Here is a 15,063-nt window from a genome sequence, read left to right on the forward strand (position 1 = left end):
TCCAGGTGCGACCAGACTTCCCCTCAGATGTTGACTAAATATCTCACACTTGCCCCAAAGGGACCTGCTGACCCGTTCCCACCCCCCCTACCCCACCCCCCGCTCCTCCCACAGCTCTCCCATTTCAGGGACTGGTGCCTGCCTCTCACAAAGGCCAAAGCCCAGGTCACCTTTGCCTCCCCCCTCACAGCAGCCAGGACAGCCCCACGGAGGAGGCGTTGAAGCAGAGACCTGGAGGCTGAGAAGCAGCCAGACACATGAACTGGGAAGAACATTGCAGGCAGAGGGAATGGCACATGCGAAGGCCACTCGAGGTGAGTACAAGTTGAGCATATTTGAAGAGCAGGAAGGAGGCCAGCTGAGGGACAGGGGAAGTGACCCTCGATGAGTTGCCTGTTGATGAGTTTCAGTTTCACTCCAATTCTATTTCGGAGTAATTTGAGTTGGGATATCGCAGTTGTGCTTGGCTGAGGCGTCATCACCTGTGCTCAGGGGTATGTCTGTCTGTCTGTCTGGCAGGACTCTGGAGGTTTGGCTTGTGAAGTCACAGAATCTGACCTTTGTCACACTTGGCATATCAAAGTAGGTTAGGAGGTCACTGACCAGAGTAGGACTGAAGCCGGGAGAAAGGCCAAAGTCTCAGCAGCAGTTGGCTAGTTGTCCTGTTGCTCCTCAAACAGGATTAACCTGATTCTGTAGCAGAGAGACACTGTGAGCTTGACAAAATCTCCCCTTCCCCCGGGGCTCGGAGTGCTCTTTGGAAAGCCATTCATCATAGCAACTCTTGCACCCACACTTTCTCCATTTTCCCTGGGCGCCTGGAGTCACGGGGCTGTGGGACTCGGGGTACAGGCCTGAGCTTTTCCCCTGGGGTGGGGTGGTTAAGAGTGTGGGGTATAGACTAGCCTGGTTTGAATTCCAACTTCTCCCTTCTCTTTCTGTGTGACCTTCGGAAAGTTGCTTTACCCGTCTGAACCTCAGTTTCTTCATCTGTGAAATGGGCCTAGTGATAGCATCTACATGAAAGGTTGTCAGACGAGTTAAATGAGTCAGTGTATGCTCAGTAAATGTAACTATTATCATTCTAAGCTGAGTTTGCACAAACCTACCAGGCTAGTCAAGCATGATTTAACAATATGTCACCCCCCCCCCCCCAAACACATGGAAAGTCTTTGGCTGATAAAGTCACACCTAGGAAATGATCACTCTGATCTTGAATCCCCTTCTCATCCCAGATGGAGCCCCCCCAAAGGCCAGACCCCACCCAAAAGACAGAGCCTCCAGCTGGATGCTGGGGAAGGCTCTGGTCCTGGCCCCACGCCCACATTGCAGCAGGAGCATCTTCAGTGGAACAAGGATCCCCAAGCCTGAACCTCGTCCTCTGGGGGGTTATGTTGAGGACAGGATGAGCTCGTGGCTGGAAAGGGCTTTGGGAAGGGACGAGCCAGATCTCACCGCAGTTACAACAAAGGAACATGGCCCTCCTGTGCCATCGCTGCCTGAGCAGGAAGGACCCCAGCCGTAGAGGTGGTGGGGGAGACAGGCAACAAAGGGGGAGGCCCCAAGGCAAGGGAGCTTCAGCCCGGGCACCCCCCACCAGCACCTACCAGCAGCCATTTGACGGGGAACTCCTTCAGGCCCCTGTTCCTTGGAGAGTCAAAGACGACGGGCATCACCTTGTGTGGGGCTTGGATGTAGCCAATCTCTATTTCATCCTGGCAGAGCGAGACGGGGGGAGGCTGGTACACGCTGCCTGGGTCTTGGCACCCAGTGCGGGGATGGGGGCAGGGACCGTCCATACTCTCTCCCCCTTGTGGCCAAGGGCAAATTCCTGCAGGATGTTGGACTCCAGAGGAGGGGCTCTGAGAAAGCAGAGCTTATTGTCCCTGTGTTTGCACAAACATGTGGAATCCTGAGTGTCCTCCTGGTGGGTGGGTGGCCCTTGCAGGGTACTAGGGACCCATGCTGAACGAGCCTCAGGCAAAATTCTCAAGGTGAGAGATCCGGGGGAGCTGGGTACTCACCACCCACTTTGGGAGGTGATAGGAAGGAAGGGAGGGGTCTGTGGGAACACAGCAGAGGGGCTGCCTATGGGACTGAGAGGCTGGGACAGGTCAGGGAAGGGAGCATTGCTGAGCTGAGGCCTGGAGAGCAGGGGTAGGAGTGACCCATCCACAAAGGGGGACAAGTTAGGAGAAGGCTCAGAAATGAAGCGGGTGCGAATCCTGCCAGTATTCTAGCAGACAGATGTGATATTGGGCATAAGTCACTACTAGGCTGAACCCTATGATATGGCCATTCTTGTAGGTCAAGAACAGTGGTGCCCAGCTGGGCGTGGCTCAGTGGTTGAGCGTAGTAGACCTAGGATCCAGGAGATCACGGTTCGACTCCCGGTCAGGGCACATGCCCGGGTTTCGGGCTCGACCCCCAGCAACGGGCGTGCAGGAGGCAGCCGGTCAATGACTCTCTCATCGTTGATGTTTCTATCTCTCTCCCTCTCCCTCTCCCTTCCTCTCTCTGAAATAAAAAAAATATATAAAAGAATGGTGGCATACGGGCCATTTCATATGGTTCAACCTGACTTAACCCAGAGGAAATGACAAGAAAGGAGGAGAGGGTTGTTTGGGGGTTAGAAGATAGAGGGGTAAGTTCCCACTGAAGGGGTTGGGCAAATTTCCAGAGGGGGAGCTTTCAAGCTGGGGTTGGACGGCATGATGGGGACATGGGGGTGAGAATGGGGAGGGCGGTCGGAGAGAAGCATGGGCAGGGTGTGGAGTGGGGGGCAGGGTGAAAGGGGTGGAGGGGCCGAGTCTCAAGGCAAAGCAAGGGCAGAACGAAGAAGTTCAGTTCAGCCCACCAGCTGCCCACTGACACTGCCAGCGCCAGGGCCTGGGGTGCTGAGACGAGCGAGACTCGGTCTCTGCCTCAGGGAGCTCGTGGCATGATGGGCATGCCTGGCATGGAAACAGGATGGTGGTACAGTGTCACCTGTGTGCTGGCAGGCTGGTACCCCAGGTGGGGACAGCCAGATTGGGAGGGTCCTGGGGGTAGGCTGAAGAGGAGGAGATGGGAGCCATGGAAGGTGCTGGAGCAGGACTGTGGCCTCGTCTGGTGGCTGAGCCCAGAAGCCAGCTTGGAGGAAGGGGCACTGGATGGAGCAGTTGGGCTCCAGTCCCCTGACCTTTGACTCATGTCCTGAGGTCGTCTGAGAGTGTTTAAGCAAGAAGGTGGCTGTCATCCTGGTGACTATGGTGGGCACGCAGGGGCCCACAGTCAATGTTAATCGAATCACTTGCCTGAGTCCCCTTATGCAAGGACCCTCAGAGTCTCCTAACCCCCTGCCCATCTGAGGAAGGGTGGACAGCAAGGTGCTAGGCTGAGCCCCTTGGAGCCTGGGTCCCCCAGTGGCCCTTGACCTAAGGGTCACTCACCCTATAGGCCCCGGTCTGCTTACCCCACAAGACCACGAACCTGCATCCACTGGTCCTCCATGCTCTCCTCCATGGGGCACACAGTCAGCTTGCACCTGGCTTTCTTGGCCAGAGCAGTCAGTGACTTCACAAAGTCCTCATTTTCAAATGTCCTAGAAAGAGCAGAGAAGAAACTCCTTAGTATCCTGAATCCAGCAGCCAGTGGCCTTGACCCAGATCTGAGGGGGCCCAAGCTGGACCCCTGCAGGATCCCTTCAGGTGAAGCAAGACTTCAGGCCTGGCCAGAACTGGGGAGGCACACAGTAGGTGCTCAGGAGGTGCTTGTGGCCTGGCTTGCCCTGTCTCTCTTCTCTTAGCAAATATCATCTCATTAAATCCTCGTGACAGTCCATGAAAGGAACTAGTGGGTACCCTCTTCCACTGATGGAGAGGTCAGTACTCAAGGTCATACTTCTAGGACAGCACTGGGATTTGAACCCAGGCCTCTCTGGCTTCCACTCTATGTCCTGACTACCAGGTTACACTCTCACCCCTTCTGCCCCTGAAGCAATTAGAAGAGAAGGGAGGGACCCCCTGAGACCCCAGCATACTTAATAGGGGCTCCAAGGCTGCAGACTGGACACTGAGGCTTCCCAGAGCAGCTTGCTAAATGCAGAGGGTCCATCCCCAGATATAAGACCCAGCAGTTCAGAGGGTGGCCAGGAATGTGCATTTTAAACAAGTCCCCAGGAGTTTCTAGGGCAGAAGGTCCAAGGGCCATACTCTGAGAAACTCGTGGACTGAAGGTCCTCATCTTGCAGGTCTAGCCAACTCGACGGGCCCCCAGGAGCTAAAAGCAGCCCTCTGCCTGCATCAGGGCCAGGCAGTCACACCAAAAACAGCAACAGTATCTTCCCCTGCATCTGAGTTGTCCAGACAAGCCACAAGCCCTCAGTGAGTGGCAGGAGGGGTCACAGTTTTTTCCCACCCACAGCAAGCACATGGTGGGCCTACTGCCAGAACCCCAGCTCTGGGCTCCTGGTGCATCTATGCCCTGGCCCCAGCACTCCAGCCCCCTCACCTGCACACATACACCTCCTTGGGGGGCTGAGTGTTGGGGGTCATGATCCAGGGGGCCACACGAAAGGCAATACTATCTTGGAACACCAGGGCGTTGGGGAGCTCCTGCAGGGAGAGGGGAAGAGGAGGGGCTGTCACAGAAGCCAGGACCCAACATCTACCATCCCTCCCCTGCTGGGCTCTGCACCCACCCCCAGTTGGGCCCCTGCCTGGAAGCCCAGGTACCTCTTCACCACCACGCTGGCCTACCGGGTTCGAAGTGTCCAGCAGGGAGATGGTGAGGGAAATGAGGCCCGGGAAGTTGGCGTCTGGGAAAGCGAGGCCCTCCACGTAGAAGTCTGTGCTGTGCTCGCCACTCAGGAGCTCCAGGGGGTGAGAGGGCTGCTGGGGCCCCAGGATCATCCTGTATTTGGAGAGCTGTTTGCCCCCTAGGAGAGAGCAAAGTAGGCTCAGGTTGGTGTCTTCTCCTGGGACTGTGGTGCCTTCCAGGGCCACCAAATGTCACCCTGAGGGCCCCTCACAGCAAAATCTGGCCAGAGCCTCCCCTTAGGAGAAAGGGACTGAGACCTCAACTGGGACATAATCCCCACCCCAGCCTGGAGGTCCAAGAATGGTGATGGGAGTGCCTGAGCCACTTCCTACTTTACAGGAAGTCTAATATACATCATGGTTCATTCACTGTTCATTCATTCATTCATTCATTCATTTCTGAGCACCTGCTCTCAGCTGACACCTAGGGAGGCCAAGAAGACAGTCACCGTCCTGGTCCCCAGGAAATACAGTCTCCTGGGTAGCTAGGGAGGAGCAAAGACAGTCAAAATCACAGTGGTAATAAGTGTTGTGATGGAGGGAAGCCCAGAGGACCAGGGGAGGCTTCCTGGAAGAGGTGATGTTTTGTCAGAGGCAAGGAGTTGGTTTGTTGCAGACCAATGTCAGTCAAATCACGCTGCACTGGAATGTAAGTCAGATCGAGTCGTGTCCTGCACAAATCCCTCAGCTAGCTTCTCCCAGCTCCCGCAGGCAAGAACCAAAGTCATTCCGTGCCTACCTGACCTGGCTTGCCCCTCTGCCCTTTCTTCACCACCCTCGCCCACCACCTCAGCCCTTGCACCCCGCACTCCAGACGCAGTGGCGCCCCTGCATTCCTCAAGCCCCAGGCCCTCTCCTGCCTCAGGACTTTTGCACTTGCAGTTCCCGCTGCCTGCAATGTCCTTCCCCAGGGCGTCTATGTGGCTGTTCTCACATCTCCTTCTGCTCAAATGACACCTGTGGGGGACACCTTCCCTGACCACCCTCTCCCCCAACCCCGACTCCACTCTCACTCACGTCCCCTCCCCTGTTCCATTCTTCTGTACAGCATTTCGTGCCATCTGATGCACTAAGTGTCTTACTTATTTTACACACCATCTCTCCCAACCCTCTGAGACGAAAGCACCACGAGGGCAGGGACTTGGTTGTGGTCCTTGCACTCTGCCCTGTTCCTAGAACCGAGCCTGCCGTTTACTTGTAGCAGGTGCTCGTTAGCTGCTTTGATTAGCGGGATTTGGGGGGACAAATGACAGCCTAACATGTGCAGTCAGCTTGGGTTCAAGAATCTCCTTAAACAAGAGGGGTGTGTGTGTGTGAACGTGTGTGTGTGGGGGGGGACAGACACACAGGGAGACAGAGACACACAGAGAATGGGACAGATTACAACAGTCCTTGGGAGGGAAGCTGTCTCCTCCTCAGAGCTCCTCGGGCCCAGACACCACCCCGCTGGCCTTTTCGCATGTTGTGTCTGTGCCCTTTCTAGGAGGGGGGGGCAGAGACGTCCCTCTCGCTCACTACTCTATCCTCGGTTCCTGGAGCCTGGCACACAGTAGGTGCTCAGGAATTATTCGCCAAAGGGGTGGGAAGGGGCTGTGCTCATGGGAGGGCAGAAAGGGAACGTGGAAATGACGGCCGAGGCCGACTCACAACTGGCTTGGAACACCCTGACTTTGTCCATCTGGGACTTGGCCACGTGCAGCACCAGCTGATGCTTGGTGAAGTCCCGGGGCGTCTTCGTGCTCAGGGTCACCAGGCACATGTCCTGTATGTCTGGGACGAGAAGGTGTGGCCTGAGACGCAGGCCCCCGAGCCCTGCCTCCCGCACCCCCAGACCACCCTTTACCATGTCTCTTTGTGCTCTTTCCGGGATTTAAATGATTGTTCATTTTGGAATGAAGGCGAAGCTCAGCCTCCCACTGGGACGAGCTTAGGATGTAAATGTGGCAAAGCCGGGACCTTATTTCTCCTGCTCACTGCTCTGTCCCCAGCTCCTAGGGCCCAGAAAACCTGGGAGCACCTAGAGCAATGACTGGCACCTGGCAGGTGCCTGATACGATTTGTGGAGTGAGCGGGAAGGGAAGTTTGTGAACCAACTAGAACAACACTGACGAAGGGGTCGCGGAGCCAGGCTGGACAATCGTCAAGGTGCTCAGGGCACTGGGGTGGGTGGGGTTTGAACCCTGGATCTGGGTGGGCACAGGGGAGTTATTTCAGCTCTTGATGCCGGTTTCCTCATCAGTGAGCAGGGCTAAGAGTAGTGCCCACGTGGAAGGTAGAGTGAGGTCATCGTATAAAGGGCTTATGGCAGCCCCTGCGTCCTGGGAGTGCCCACAGAGGGTACTGGGTGTGTGGTTATTACTATGTGCTGGACACTGTGCACAGGCTGTCCCCTGGCATCAGGCCAGGCCAACTGCATGCCTCTGCTGCTATGCCATCCGACCAATTCCCCAGGAAGGCCGCAGCCGCTCCCCTAGCTGGCTGACCTCCCCCACTTAGCTCCCTTCTCCAAGGCAGGTGGGCGATGTGTCTTCCACCCTGGCCACACTTCAGAGGGGTGCTGGCAGAGCTCCTGCCCCACCACCATCCTTTGTGGCCCTACACCGGGCCTGGTTTCGGGATGCCCAGGTTCAGATCCTGAGCCTGGAACTTATTAGCTGTGTGACCTTAAGTGAATTGCTTAACTTCCCCATGCCTCAGTTTCCCCATCTATAAAGTGGGGAGGAAGACAGTGCATATTTCTTAGCCTTGTGTTAGAGGACTGAACGAATGAAAAATTCTGAGCGGTCAGAGCAGTGCCCAGCTCATGGCAGGGCCTTGGGGCTGCTCTGACATGAGTTTGGGGAAGTAGCCAGGTTTTCATTTTGAATTATTTCAGGCCCCTGGTTTGACCCAAGAGCAGAAGTTCGGGTTGGGCAGCAGGCTGGGGCATGGAAACGGGGGCCTGGAGGAGGTGTCGGGGCTCAGTGTTGGTCCTAATTCTTCTCTGGCTGCCGTGTGGCCTTGGCAGGTCACTGGCCCTCTCAGGACCCTTGTCCATTTCTTCTCCTAAGCAATGGACACACTAAGGAGAACACGCTTCCACTAACACTGATTTCTGAGGCTCAGGACAAAGGGCTTTATAAAAAGCTGAAGCTCTATTCCCATAGCTCTTGGGGGTCTTTACCTTCTCTGTGAAGCACCTTGTCATCCACGCAGTCCATGGCAGGAGTTTTGGGATTGTCTCTGTCACAGTTCACCAGCAGGATGGCGCCTTGCCCACGGGGGCCCCAGGTCCAGGTCCTCTGTGGACACCCAGCAGAGACGGGCGCACTTAAGAACCTGTGTGAGTCCCCCCGACTCCTGGGTAAGCATAGCCCCCTGTTCCTAGCATCTCAGGGCCCTCACGCAGTTCATACCTCTTGCTCCCGCATCAGGTAATCCTTTCATGCCCAAAAGCGGATTTTTGTCTGCCTCGAAAGTCACAAGCAAATTCACCCAAAATGCAATTCATCCATTTTAAAAAAGGAGCCCGCGACAGTACAACTGATTTTAACAGCTTTTAAAAGCTGTTGGATTGGCAAACCAAACTGAGCTAAATATTTGTGCCAGGATTCTAATCTAAATAGTTTCTCTTATGTGAACTCTTAATGACTCACTCACCAAAGTATGGGTACTATTCTTAGCAGCCAGTTACTGTCCGAGATTAAAGCAAATTATGCAGCCCCTCCTGGTGGTGCTCTAATGGTGATAGTCACCCTCAGGAAAGACTGCGCTTGGGGTGGGACAGAAGATGGACTCCACTCTCAGAGTTGGAATTCTTCTGCCCACCTTGGGCTGACCCAACAAAGGGACCTCAACCCTTTGACAGGTCATAGCCCCCTGAAGTGTGCACAGCATAAACTGCACAGGAGCTCTGAGGCCTCAGGGAGCCCTGAGGTCTGTCGGTGGATTCCAGTTAACACTGCTCATCCCCTGCAGGCACCAAGCTCTTTCCATAACATACATCCCGTGCTCCCACCTGGCTCCTCCCTGCCCCTGCCCCGGCCCCCGGCCCCCTGCCCTGTCTTCCTTTCTCTGCCATTCACCCCACGTGAGCAGCATCGTGGGAATCTCTCCCGCCAGCTGTAGGGGGCTTTTGTCGAGACCCGCCTGCAAATTTTCTCTCTGCTGCGCATTAACTGGTTGACTGTAGTTTCCAGTTTGTAGGGCAACACATTCTGTGGATTCACAACCAGAGAAAAATCTAGTTTTGTAAAAGGGATGGACAATTGTAAACCACAACGGCAATGGCGATTGCGATTTCCTTCTTCCTAAGCGGCTCTTCCAGGTAACTGGATACATGGGACCGCGCGCCATTCACTCCATCACCAGCAGGGGGAGCCAGAGGAGGCCCCCGCGGAGTTACCGGGAGCATGTGGGGTCAGTCAAGGTCAAGTGTACCTGGTTCTTCCTGGCTTTGGTGGGCTTCGCTTTGCCAGTGCGGGTGATGTCCGCGCTCAAGGAGATTTCTGAAATCCACCAAGTTACAGGAGAGGGTTGGCAAGGGTACAGTGTAGGGGGACTCAGCCCGGCCCCAGCGGGCAGTCCTTTCCCAGGAGACTGTCTGCACCAAGGCCTCTCTCCCCTTCAGAGGAGACACAGGTTCAAAGCCACCCGTATGTCCCCCAAGAAGAAGTCTGACTGCAATTCAGACAGCAGAGCTGGGGCTTCTGACCACAGCTGTGATGACAAGACCCTGCATGTCTGACCACCCTTGGGGGTCTCAGAAAGAATTCCCAGCCACCCCAATGAGATGTTTGGTGTGAAGCCCCTGCAGGGATAGCTTGCCAGGCTCTCAAAGGCCTCCGCCCCAACTCCAGCCCCCAGTGACCTTGGCTGGAGGACACAGTGGTTACTTCACCCCCACCTAGCTCTTTATTATGTGTAATGTGACTGCCCTGGGGACAAACCATGGCCCCAAACATACCTCCCTCTGTCCAAGTGGCATATGTCTGTTTCTAAATTCTTCCTCCCTCATCACATGACTACACTGTCGTTCCAATGACATGGAGCCGTGACCCTGGGAGCTCACAGTGTGAGATTGACCCAGATGACCCTTTAAATATATCCATAGCCACATGTTACTGTGGGGCCAGGGCAGCATTGTGTTTAGTGGCAAGGACTCCCCTGCTCCTTTGCTAACTGGCTGAGTGACCTTGGGCAAGTCTGTTTATATCTTGTGCCTCTGTTTTCTCATCTGTAAAATGGGCTAATAGTACCAATTTCATTGGATTATGTAAGGTTTAAATATAAAGTCTTAGCATAGTGCCTGGTAGAGCTAGTGCTTTATTGTTATTATTAAAATGTATATTAATGAAATAAATGTGTATTGAATGAAATTCATCAATGAAGATTTCACATGCAGTTCATATATTTAATGCACATTTAAATAATAATGTCATTATATTATTGTTCAAGATAAGGTCAAGTTAAAAAACATACTGTATTTAAAGAAAAATATTAAATAAATATGAATCTAGGTAGATCATTGACATGGCAAAAATGATGAAGATGGGATGTAAATAATGACATTTGGGGAACACTGGTCTATATTATTGCATAAGATAGTGTCATCATCTACTTTTTTTTATAAGTAGCAGAAGTGCCAAAAAGACATAGAGACTCATATACTGAAAACCCATGTTCCACCTCCTACATTGAGAAACAAAATCTTAAGATGAAATTGAAGCTCCTTGAAACACCCTTTCTCCCCAGTTGTATTTTTGTGTGGTTCACTGACTGGGGAGGGAACATTTATAAATTACCAGATGTGTGACTGGCTAGAATTGTCCTTCTCTGCTCTGTCTAAAGTAAGCTCTGGAGTGTGGTTTCTCCTGGAGAAGGCTGTGTGTGGAGAGGAAGAGGATCCATGTCACTTACCCACCCCGGTGACGTAGAGCAGGGCTTGGACTGGGTTAATCTTGGGTCCGTAGTATGAAATCTGAACCTATAGGACAGCAGCAAACCACTAATGATTTCTCTTAGTCATTCAACAAACACTAGCTGCCCCCCTGGTATGTGCCAGGTTAGGGCAGGTTATGCTGAGGAGGCAAGGATGGGTAAGAAGTGGCCTTAGCCTTTAAGGAGCACCCCACTGGTGGGAGCGGAGAGGTCACAAAACATTCAATTGACTGTAATGCATAGACGAGGGTCCTATGGGAGCCCAGAAATGGGCCTACACTGCGCGGGAGTGACAGGGAGGCACACATCGAGGTAGATCTTATAAGAGGAGCAGCTGGAGACCTGGTGAAAGAGGCATTAGAGGGACAGTGCTGGCGATGAGCCACCGAAACTGGCTCTGGCAAGCAAAGAGGTGGAGACCTGAAGAACTAGACCAAGGAAAGCTGGAGCCTGAGCTCTCTGAGGATCTGGGGAGCAGGGGCTTTGGATGGGTGGTAGTCTCTTCAGGGCAGGTGCTATTGTGAGTAAGAAACACCAATCCCCATTGTCCCGGCCTGGCCAGAGGAGGGCGGAGCATCAGGATTGACACTGTCAAGCAAAACCAAGGAGCTGCCACTGGAAGAAGAGGAGCTCCTGAGGGGTCTACTTAGGTGTTTAGATCTGCCCTGAAGATAGTGGGGATCCAGGGAAATGACACAGCCACCGTCATCTTGTGTCTGGACCATGACATCAGCCTCTACTCTACTGGATCCAATCTACTCACTAAACTGCAGCCAGTGTGGTCATTCTAACACACAAACACACTCTTGTTACTCCGGATGAAATACTTTCATTGGCTTCCTGTTGCCTTTACAAAGCAAGATCCCTGATACCAAACCCTTAAAACTGGCTTTCTCTACTCCCCCCCCCCGCACTCTCCTTTCTTGCCATACAGCCCTTCCCCAGGTTCCACAACATGAGTCTCACCCTCTCCCCACGCAGAGTGAGCCCACGGGCCACATCCCCTCACTCTTCTTTCCCTGTCTTAAGTGGGTCACTCATACCATCCTTCACCTTGCCACTTTCCCCAGGAAGCTTTCCCTGATTGCACCTTCCCCAGCTTGCTTTGATACCCAAGCTCTGTGCTCCTACTGCAAACAACAACAACAACTCTCTGCCCCAGTGGGGAGCCTGCTTGGCCTGTCTTGCTGGGAAACAAGTGGTCATTGGCTCAGCTCTCCTTGGGAACCACAGAGGGTCCTGTTGAGCCCACCTACAGCCAGTGAGGATATAGTGGTCAATGGTGATACCCCGAAAGATATGTCCACATCCTAATCGTAAGGGTGACCTTATTTGGAAAGATCTTTGTAGACGTAATTAAGGATCTTGAGATGAGCTCATCCTGGATTATTGGGGTGGGCCTTAAACAGTGATGAGAGTGAAGCACAGGGAGGTTCGACAGACTGAGGAGGAGGCAGTGTGACCATGGAGGTCGAGACTGGAGTGATGAGGTCCCTGGTCTAGGAAGGCCAACAGCCACCAGACACAGGAAGAGGCAAAGCACTGGTTCTCCCCAAGATCCTCCAGGGGGAGTGTGGCCCTGCTGACACCTTGATTTCCGACTCCTGTCCTCCAGAGCTGTGACAGAATACAGTTCTGTTGTTCTAAGCCAATGGTTTGTGGGAATTTGTTACAGCAGCCCCAGGAAGCTATGGACCCGAGTTGCCTGGGCTGCCTGGCCGTGGGCTTCATAGCACTCCCCACCATCTATAATGTTTACCTGTGGTATCTGAGGCCCTCCCCTATAGGTTGTAAGCTCCACGAAGGCTGCAACCTTCCATGTCTTGATAATTTCTGTATCTCCAGTGCCTGACAGTGCTTGGCATGTAGTAGGTGATTATTAAACATTTGCTGAATACGCGAATTTCCCCAAAGCCCTGGCCTCAATAGCCCCCTGGCATCCCTATATTGTCTGCGAGGACGCTATGGCTAGAGCCAGTCATCATGAGCTTTTGCAGAGAGATGGAGGCCCTGCGGGGCTGGGGCTCTGGGTTGGGGCAGGGCAGGCTGGGGGTAGCTGACCTGCTGAGACCCGCTGGCCTCCGGGCACACAGCCCACCCCACAGCTGCCACACTTACCTTCTGGTCGCCTGTGCCACCGCTGGCAGCCGTCACCCGCAGGCTCACCTCCAGCCCAGCGGCCAGGGGCCACTTGGAGGAGCCTGTGGGACTCCTCTTGGCTGGAGGGCTGTGAGCAACATCCACGACCACTTCTGGGGAGGCGCGGATGCTGAAGGACGTGCAGCCCTCAGGGGCAGAGCTGTGGAAGGCGGGGGGGGGGGCGGGGGGACAGAGAGACGCGGTGAGCCTGGCCCGCCGCCGCTCTCCCCAGCATCTTCCTTTTCCCAAAGCGTCAACGCCAGAGAGCAGTCAGCCTGACCCTGAGCATGGGAGGGGCAGAGGCCGCAGGGACTCGGTTGGAAGGGGCCGTGGGCCGAGGACTGCAGGTGACCTCTAGAAGCAGCAAGAGGCGAAGAACGGATTCTCTCTGGCCTCCCCAAGGAAACCCAGCCCTGCCGACACCTTGCTTTAGCTCCACGCATTTTAGCCCTGAGGGACCCATTTTTGAACTTCTGATCTCCCGAACTGTGAGATAAAACATCTGGATTCCCCCCCCCCCCCCCCGTTTTATTGAGAGAGAGCATTGGTGTCATTTTAAGCAACGGCGTTTGTGGTCATTCCTTCCAGCAGCGATAGGCGAGCGCACAGGCTTCCTTCCCAGCAGTGCCCTCGCTCCACCTTGGCTGACACCTGCTGGCTCAGGCGACGGGGTGGCTGGCTTCCAGAAAGGCGGCAGGTGACCCAAAAGCACTGGAACTCGAATCGCTTTCCTCGTTAGAAATAAGAAGAAAGCCACACGTTCCCATAGAAAAAGTGACATGTGAAAAGATTAAGTAAAAAAGCCATAGCAGTTTTTGCCTTATCATGTGGATATGAACAGCGAAAGGTGAAAATAGAAGAATGTTTTCCCCTATCTGGAGCGGAAAAAGCCCCTGGGAGGCCAGCCGAGACATCGGCTCCCAGCTAGTGGGTACGAAGATCTCTGTTCAGCAATTCGGGGCTCTGTTGCCTCGGTGACAGGCTTGGCAAGTGCTCCTGTCCTGACGGTGGTGCCCAGGTCGTCTTGACCTTCACCAAGGTGATACTTGCAGCAAGTGCCTCCGTTTTCACAACCATCCTCCGGGTGGGGTATTGTTATTCCTGCTTCACAGAGGAGGACATTGAGGCTCAGAGGGGCACAGAGTCCATGTCTGGAGGCTGGTGATGGCAGGTCCGGGTCCACATGCAGCCCAGCCTGATGTCGTTTCCATCACATCACAGCTGCTTGTTCGCCCTGCTGTGCCCGGGTTTGCAATGTGCGAACACTTACAACTGTCCCGTTGTGCTCATCTCAGGAGTGCAGACCAGCGGCTCTAAGTCTGGCCCTCGGAGCAGCAGCAGCAGCAGGGTCTCCTGGGCATTTGTTAGAAATGCTGATCTCGGGCCCCAGCCAGACCCGCTGAATCAGAAACTCTCAGAGTGGGGCCCAGCAGTCTGTGGATTTTTTTAGGGAGAGGATTAAAAGATTTTAGAATTGATTTTTAGAGAGAGAGAAACATCGATCCACAGCCTCCTGCATGTCCCCTACCAGGGACTGAGCCCACAACCAGGTATGTGCCCTGACCGGGAATCGAATAGGTGACCTTTCAGTGCATGGGATGGCACCCGATCGATAAGCCACACTGGTAGGGCCAGCAGTCTGTGTTTTAACGTGTCCTCCTGGCGATTCTGATGCACGCTCAAGCGTGAGAACCAGTGTTGGAAAAGACGCCAAGACAAGTTTGTTGAGTGACCCTGGATTTGACTGGAATCTCAGGGAATCATGAAATAAGGCACAGGACAGAATAAATAAAGCATTATAGCCACGGGACCCACTGTCATTGCTGTTTTCTTAGGAGGAAAGCCATAGAAGCGGGTAGGATTTTCCTGGGGTTAACAGACTTGCTGGGCTGGAGGAGAGGAACGCCCAGGTTTCTGACTTGAGATGCTAAGTGGTGACGAAGCTGGAGGCATGGGGCGGGGAATGCTGTTTCCTTGACATCACTGTGCCCCACATGCTTCCTCACCTGGGCAGGGAGAAGGGTGCAGATAGGTGGGTCTGCCACCTGCCAGGGCTTTATAGCCACTGTCTCCAGGCCTCACAGCCACCCTCTTGGCCAGGTAGGGAAACCGAGGCTCAGAGAGGTGAGGCCCAGCTGGGAGGTGGCACCACTCGGATTTGCCTCCAGGTCCTGTGTTCTTTCCTTTGGCTGTCTTCCAGACCCTC

General features: G+C 54.2%; 1 protein-coding gene across 2 annotated transcripts in view; it reads right to left on the reverse strand.

Annotated features, from left to right (window-relative positions):
• Positions 1–15,063, reverse strand: part of LOC308561218 (protein-arginine deiminase type-3) — a 58,954-nt gene that overhangs the window by 6,835 nt on the left and 37,056 nt on the right. Inside the window, exons 2-10 of one of the 2 annotated variants that reach the window (XM_081145928.1) lie at positions 12,837–13,017; positions 10,698–10,764; positions 9,219–9,286; positions 7,963–8,080; positions 6,447–6,569; positions 4,740–4,918; positions 4,492–4,595; positions 3,472–3,583; positions 1,608–1,715 (exon numbers count right to left, since the gene is read on the reverse strand). The exons of the other annotated variant lie outside the window; for it this stretch is intronic. Coding sequence (XP_081002054.1) covers positions 1,608–1,715; positions 3,472–3,583; positions 4,492–4,595; positions 4,740–4,918; positions 6,447–6,569; positions 7,963–8,080; positions 9,219–9,286; positions 10,698–10,764; positions 12,837–13,017 — 1,060 coding nt within the window. The remainder of the gene's footprint in view (positions 1–1,607; positions 1,716–3,471; positions 3,584–4,491; positions 4,596–4,739; positions 4,919–6,446; positions 6,570–7,962; positions 8,081–9,218; positions 9,287–10,697; positions 10,765–12,836; positions 13,018–15,063) is intronic. 2 annotated transcript variants of the gene reach the window in all.

This window comes from Miniopterus schreibersii (genome assembly GCF_964146895.1).
Source record: "Miniopterus schreibersii genome assembly, chromosome: 8".
Classification (NCBI taxonomy): domain Eukaryota; kingdom Metazoa; phylum Chordata; class Mammalia; order Chiroptera; family Miniopteridae; genus Miniopterus; species Miniopterus schreibersii.